Source organism: Stigmatopora nigra, chromosome 5 (genome assembly GCF_051989575.1).
Source record: "Stigmatopora nigra isolate UIUO_SnigA chromosome 5, RoL_Snig_1.1, whole genome shotgun sequence".
NCBI lineage: Eukaryota > Metazoa > Chordata > Actinopteri > Syngnathiformes > Syngnathidae > Stigmatopora > Stigmatopora nigra.
Genome location: NC_135512.1, coordinates 3759413 through 3767500, shown reverse-complemented (window position 1 = coordinate 3767500; position 8088 = coordinate 3759413). Strand labels below are relative to the sequence as shown.

The window sequence follows — 8088 nt, the reverse complement described above, 5'->3', positions numbered from 1 at the left end:
TATCAAAACAATAATTTTTAGCACCCTTAAATATGACTGACCTTTTATCCCTGCTAATAAAAGTTGAGAACATTTTGTGTGTGTGTGTGGTTATGTTAATGTGTCATCGTTTATTTTCAAACTAAACAAGATAAAAATAAACCCTCAGCTTACATATTTACAAATATAAGTTCATTAATATGATGATGAATATGTACTGTCCTTTAAATAAATCAAACTCAACATAAAAATGGAGTAAAACGTTTTACTTCCACTAAATTTGCTTACGTCAAATGTTAGCTCACATTTTTTTTTGGGTGGAAAGTCTCCAGAGTACCCGCTGATCGTCCCAAAAAGGGAATTCAACCCCCCCGACCCGAGTACTAGGAATGTACCATTTATAGCCTCAAAGTAAACGCTGCGACTATACCGTGCAGCATTTTTCTGGATAAGACCTGACATACTTTGACATCCTCGCATGGGTAGATTCCCAAAATAGTCAGGTGGACGTAAAATAGTGTGTTGGACAAATAGCCGGAAACTGGAATCTACTCCAAAAATTAAAAAAAGGCCTTATTCCCACTCTTGGCTTCTAATTGGATGTGACGAGATGAGAAGAGAACACATGCTTGGAGCTTATCTCAGTATGCACTGTGAACCTCCTACTCATTAATGCTTAATGCAGGGGTGTCAAATGTACAGTTCGTGGGCCAAAAATTGGGCGGGTGAGAGGTCGGATCCGGTCGGCGGGGATGTTATGGCTGATGGCAACTTTGTAGCTAATTTAGGCGCATTAACGTCAACTCAAATTTATGTGGGCCGGACCATTTTAGATATAATAGTTTTTTTTTTTTAAATAAATGGATTAAAAGAACTGGATTAAAATCCCTGAAAATTCCGTTTTTTAGATATCTAAAATAATGTTTATTTTAGTTTTTTTATATATATTTTTTAGATTTTACAAAATGATTTTTGAACTCCAAAACAGAAAAATGGATTAAAAAATGACAATTATTGATTTAAAAGAGGGAAAATCAGGAAATGTAATATATATCAATACACTTCATTTTGATTTGATCCTAAAACAGAAAGTCGGCACTCATCATTTACTTTCCCGCCGGGCCATACAAAATGATGCGGTGGACCAGATATGGCCCCCGGGCCGCCACTTTGACACCAGGTATCTGTACTCTTCATTTTAATTGGATTATAAAATAGAAAAAGTCGGCACTCATGATTTACTTTCCCGGGCCACACAAAATAATACGCTGGACCAGATTTGGCCCCCGGGCCGCCACTTTGACACACCATTGCTCTACCATTTCACCCGGCATCCCAGCGGAAATGAATTGGCCGTCTATCATCGTCAATGCCAACGAAATGTAATTATTCCCAGTCAACCTACATATCCAAACTGACGTAATATACGACTCATCATCATTCATTTGCATGAACAGGATTTAAAGGGGGTCTGACCTTTGACCTGGCAAGAAAAGCTCTTATTTGTTAAGCACTTCTAGTTTTTCAAGGATAAATGTTTTTTTTCTCTCTGCCATGGCTGTTACACAACATAAAGAGGACGGTTAGATTAAAAAAAAAGGAAAAAAAAGCTGATGCAAGTAGGAAAGTGTGGAAATGAAAACCGATAGTTAAAAAGTACTCTGGTGCTAGAATGTTCCGATCCGTGTCACCTGGTGGACGCCGTCGCTAGCGGTGTAGACGTGACGTAGTTGCTTGAGGTGGTCTCGTGCATGGCTCAGGCCGCTTAGGGTCTCGAACATACGCTCCATTCTGGAGTGAACTCGATCTGTGGTTAGTTCTTCCGGTAGTGTGCAACCTGGATGAGCAAAATAGCAAAAAAAATCTGGTTTAGGAGAAAGAACAACCACTGTCAAATATTAAAAAAACAAAAACGCCAGAAATGAAACAATACTGTTAAATATGCAGATGCCATCTTAGTTTACAAAATCTTCCATCATATAGCTCCTCCCCCACTGCAAGATTTTATACAAAAATATCCAAAACATCAACAATGGCTGGCTCTAGAGGTGACTGTGTAGTGAGTGCTTCATACCTGGAAGTCAATAGCAATTACCGGATTTTCACGACTATAAGGCGCACTTAAGTCTTAAATTTTCTCCAAAATAGACAGTGCGCCTTATAATCCAGTGCGCCTTATATATGGAAAAAACAGAAAACCAAAAAAGAAAAACCATTACTGTCTGATATTAAAAAAACACAAACGCCTGAACTTAAACAATACTGTTAAATATGCAGATCAGCCGTCTTAGTTTACAAAATCTTCCATCATATAGCTCCTCCCCCACTGCAAGATTTTAGACAAAAAAATCCAAAACATCAACAATGGCTGGCTCTAGAGGTGACTGTGTACCTGGAAGTCAATAGCAATTACCGTATTTTCACGACTATGAGGCCCACTTAACAATTACCGTATTTTCACGACTATGAGGCACACTTAAAAGTCTTACATTTTCTCCAAAATAGACAGTGCACCTTATAATACAGTGCACCTTAAAATACAGTGCGCCTTATATATGGAAACAATGTCATTCATTGAGGGTGCACCTTTTAATGCGGTCGTGAAAATACGGCACTCCCATATTCTGGAAAAAAAAACGTATTAAAAGAAACAATGTCGATTAAAAACACACTCGGCGCCACTGCCGTTAACCATTCCCATCAAACTGGAAATTAAATTGCAAATAAGTTTTGGACTTATATAACACGGCATATGAGCTCACGCATTAAACCCGTCCACAGACGTATATAAACATAGTCTAAACATACAGAACAAGTGCCGAATATCCAGTCGGAGCAGATAACATCTAACACACAGTCTCGGATGGCGATATACGACCCCCCCGCCTCGGTGATGTAATGCCAGCTTTCTAAAGTGTAAAATGTGACCTCCTTCATAAAATACTTGACTTCATTTTATTTGGCCGGCCTCATACGTCAATGTCAGCGTGCTTAGATAATGCGTAAAGCTGGCCTTTGTCGGCCTCTAATCTAGGCTGTTTGTTCCCTGGCCCGCCCGCCCGCCGCGTTGGAGAAGATCTCCCAACACGGCTAGGCTTTGTTTTTTTCGAGGCAGCCTGTCTACAGGAATGCCGAGCGTCTGGCGAAACCGACAACTTTGAGGTAAACTCGTCTGTGGATGATGTGCAAGGCGAGACCGTTCAGATGTGGGTCTTATCAAAAAGTATTCGCGCCAATTGCAGCTTTGTTAAAAATAATAATAATCCAGGAATTAAATGGCGTACCCTCTGGTAAGATCTTGTGTACCCTTAAATTTTGAACTACTTAGTTATATTAGATTCTAAAATAACTAAGTAGTTATCCAATATATATAACATATATATAATATAACTAAGGTAGTAGTGCATAATAGATTCTAATATAACTAAGTAGTTCAAAATCTGAGGGTTACTACTTAGTTATAGTAATTAGAGCTATATATGTAATAATTAGTACTACTTAGTTATATTAGATTCTAATATAACTAAGTAGTTATCCAATATATATATATATATATATATATATATATATATATATATATATATATATATATATATATATATATATATATATATATATATATATATATATATATATATATATATATATATATATATATATATATATATATATTTATATATATTTATATATTGAACTAAGTAGTTATCCAATATATATAACATACATAACATAACTAAGTAGTAGTCCATATTAGATTCTAATATAACTAAGTAGTTATCCAATATATATAACATATACATAACATAACTAAGTAGTAGTCCATATTAGATTCTAATATAACAAAGTAGTTCAAAATCTGAGGGTTACTATTTAGTTATATTAGATTCTAATACCTAAGTAGTTCTCCAATATATATAACATATATATATATATATATATATATATAATATAACTAAGTAGTAGTCCATATTAGATTCTAATATAACTAAGTAGTTCAAAATCTAAGGGTACACAACATCCTACCAGAGTTTATATTAGAATCTAATATAATTGATATTATAATTAATTATATTTTATATAATAATATTACTTTATATTCTAACATAAGTTATATTAGATTCTAATATATAGCTAATAATTAGAGATATATATCTAATAATGTAGATTTTGAAGATACTTACTTTTATTAGATATAAAGTTTTAAAATTAGTGTGTTTATATTGGCCTTCATTACACATTTGTTAAACACTTTCACAAGTAAGCCATATCCAGGTAAGCGTGTTGCGTGTGCGCGCAGGGGGTGTTTGAACACCTGCCCACGCATGGGTAGGGCAAGTTTGTTGACGGTGGTGGGCCCAAAAACTGACTCACACGCAACTTTTGCCAAGAAATTTTTGCTGGTTTTGGTTCAAAAGGATTTTTGAGCAAAATTCTAATTGCACTTTTATAACATTGTCATCATCTTTACAGTTCTATCGAACTCATTTGCGAGCTTTGATGGGAAATTGCAAGCTAGCGCGTGTCACTCCATGTTCTAGCCCCGCCTCCCAAAAAAAAAAAAAAAACATTCTCACGCAATCCTAATGTGACTCAGTGCAAAAACTATCTACTTGTTTGGGAAATGAACAGATGCACTCATGGTTTGATGCTGGTGAGTCACCGATACTTGCGTGGAAGAAAAGTGGGACTACAACAGAAGAATGGATAACCCCAGGGGATGAATTGGCGTAATCTACTGTGTGCATAAAGTTGTTAACATTTACAGTGTAGCTGACTTTTTCAAACAATTCTTAATGTTAACTTCAACTACATTACATTGCTAAAGTGGTGGCCCGGGGGCTAAATGTGGCCCTACGCATCATTTTGTGTGGCCCGGGAAAGTAAATCATGAGTGGCGACTTTTTGTTTTAGGATTATATTAAAATGAAGAGTATAAATCACCGGTGTCAAAGTGACGGCCCGGGGGCCAAATCTGGTCCACTGTATCATTTTGTGTGGCCTGGCAAAGTAAATCATGAGTGGTGATTTTTTTGTTTTAGGATTAAATTAAAATGATGAGTATAGATGTATATTAAATTTCTTGATTTTCCACCTTTTAAATCAATAATTGAGATTTTTTAATCATTTTTTTCTGTTTTTTTTTAGTTCAAAAACATTTTGTAAAACCTAAAAATATATAAAAAAAATCTAAAATAAACACTGTTTTAGATCTATAAAAAACTGAATATTCAAGGTTTTTAATACAGTTCTTTTAATCCATTTATTAAAAAAATCTAAATATTATATCTAAAATGGTCCGGCACACATGAAATCAAGTTTTTAAATTCTAAATTTATGCTGTCAGCCAATAAAATGGAAGTTATGATTATTATGTTTTGACAACAAAGTTAGGAGTAAGCTTGTAATGTCCCAAAGTGGATCTATTTAACTCAAGACTTTTTCTGTAAACAAAACATTTTGAGACCAGTTGTTTACATGACGACACGGGTAGCTTCTTAGTCAACGTTCTTTTCTGTTGTTGACAATAGTGGCGAAATATTTTGATTTATTTAACATGTTATTTTGGTGTCAGAAAGTGGACCACAGTTTGCTCCCATTTCACAGTAATTTCCCAAGAAACAAAACAACGTAATGCACAAATTGCTCAATTGGGAAACTTTGGAAGGAGGTCAATTGGGTACACGGGTCATAAAACTTTGATAAACAATTTGGTTTGGAAGCAATACAATTTGAAACAATTTCAAAATATAGAGAGTTTTTGCTGAATTTTAAACGAATTCAAATGAACAATACCCAACTCCCTCAAAATAAACTAATGTCATCTGACAAGATAGGTCCAACCACAAGAGGTCACGTGACCCTGACTGTTATCATATACCGTATTTTCACGACTATAAGGCGCACCCTCAATGAATGAGATTTTTTTCCATATGTAAGGCGCACTGTATTATAAGGCGCACTGTCTATTTTGGAGAAAATGTAAGACTTTTAGGTGCGTCTTATAGTCGTGAAAATACGGTAATTGCTATTGACTTCCAGGTATGAAGCACTCACTACTTTACAGTCACCTCTAGAGCCAGCCATTGTTGATGTTTTGGATTTTTTTGTATAAAATCTTGCAGTGGGGGAGGAGCTATATGATGGAAGATTTTGTAAACTAAGATGACTGATCTGCATATTTAACAGTATTGGTTCAGTTCAGGCGTTTGTGTTTTTTTTAATATCCGACAGTGGTGATTTTTCGTTTTTGGTTTTCAGTTTTTTACATATATAAGGCGCACTGTATTATAAGGCGCCCTGTCTATTTTGGAGAAAATTTAAGACTTTTAAGTGCGCCTTATAGTCGTGAAAATACGCTAATTAGCCTCTAGACAAAAAAAAAAAAAACAATGAAGTTCCCCCAGATTTCACGTGGGCCGGAACATTTTAGATATAATATTTATATGTATTTTTTTATAAATGGATTAAACGCCCTGAATATATTTATTATAGCTTTTTTTGAGGGTTGTTAGCTTTTGTCTTCCCTTCAAAATATTCCCAAAATGATGCACACAAATGTCATCACAATAGCATAACGTACAACCACTTGCCAACAAGAAATAGTATATACACAATTCGCACTGACTAACGGGAAAAAAACTGAAAAAAAGCAATGCTCCGCCCAGTGCTCATAGAGATATTACGCTTGAATTGCAACCAAAAAGACAGGGATTTCTTTTGAACACTTTTTTGCGTCAACAACAACAAACCTTTGAAAGTTTGAGTCCCAAAAACAAACTTCTCATTAACTTCCTTACATAACTCACCGATCATTTGAACTTTCACTGCCATTTTTGGTAACACAGAACCCTGTCAAAAAGCAAATTTCACCAGTACACATTGGCTATCCAAACACCGCACTCAGGCAATTACATAAAAAACGACAAAAAACCTCATCAAAGTCGGAAGTAGGACGTCATTACAGCCACAACATTTTTCAGCCTGGCCATGTGGTGTGGATGAGGAAACGGACAGTGGATTGTAAACAGTCGGTCTCCCCAACAACCCCGAAAACATGCTGTACTTATCAGCGGAATGTACTTGTTGTAAATACGTCGGCCTATTTTCAGGTCGGTTCAAAACGCCCGATTAATGGCAAGAAAGAGAAAAAAGATAGAAGGAAGTATTTTAAACGCTAAGGTGAAAACGTGGTTCCGTTACGCGATACACAAGTTCTGCGTGGCGCTAACATGTGGGTGACGTAACAAACCACCAACCATGCTTATGTCACTGTTTATTCCGCCACAATGGCTTCCACTTCACCCCAAAAAAAAGAATAATTGCCGAGTCAGTACAGACTATCTTGGACAAGGGTGTCAGACTTGGGTTGGTTCACAGGCTGCTTTAATGTCAACTTGATTTCACATGGCCATTTTAGATATAATATTTAGATTTTTTTTATTTGTAAATGGATTAAAAGAACTGGATTAGAAGGCCTGAATATTGTTTTTTTATAGATCTAAATTTTAGATCTGTAAAAAAACTGAATATTCATGGATTTTAATACAGTTCTTTTAATCATTTTATATAAAAAAAATAATCAAATCATTATATCTAAATTGATCCATGAATATTCAGTTTTTTTTATAGATCTAAATTTTAGATCTATAAAAAAACTGAATATTCATGGGTTTTAATCCAGTTCTTTTAATAAATTTATATAAAAAAATAATGTAAACATTATATCTAAATTGATCCGGCCCACGTGAAATCGAGCTGACCCTAAAACAATGTTTATTTTAGCCTTTTTTTTATATATTGTTAGATTTTACAAAATGATTTTGGTACTAAAAACAGAAAAAAACGATAAAAAATGACAATTATTGATTTAAAAGGGGAAAAAATCAGGAAATGTAATATAAATCTATACTCTTCATTTTAATTTGATCCTAAAACAGAAAGTCAGAACTCATGATTGACTTTCTCGGGCCACACAAAATGATGCGGCGGGCCAGATTTGGCCCCCGGGCTGCCACTTTGACACCTGTGATCTTGGAGGTCATTCCAGGGGCAGAAATTAGGGGAAAAAGTAATTGTCAATTGCTAATTTTAATAATGAATTTCCCAAAT

The 8088-nt window shown here is 35.0% G+C and overlaps 1 protein-coding gene across 9 annotated transcripts in view; it reads right to left on the bottom strand.

Moving 5' to 3' along the window:
- scfd2 (sec1 family domain containing 2) overlaps window positions 1-8088 on the bottom strand; it is a 90035-nt gene that overhangs the window by 19583 nt on the left and 62364 nt on the right. For all 9 annotated transcript variants that reach the window (XR_013326351.1, XR_013326348.1, XR_013326349.1 and 6 more), the window contains exon 7: window positions 1671-1816. Coding sequence is in view for 3 of the 9 variants with exons in the window: in XM_077716808.1 (XP_077572934.1) it covers window positions 1671-1816 (146 nt within the window). In the remaining 6 variants the exon portion in view is untranslated. The remainder of the gene's footprint in view (window positions 1-1670; window positions 1817-8088) is intronic.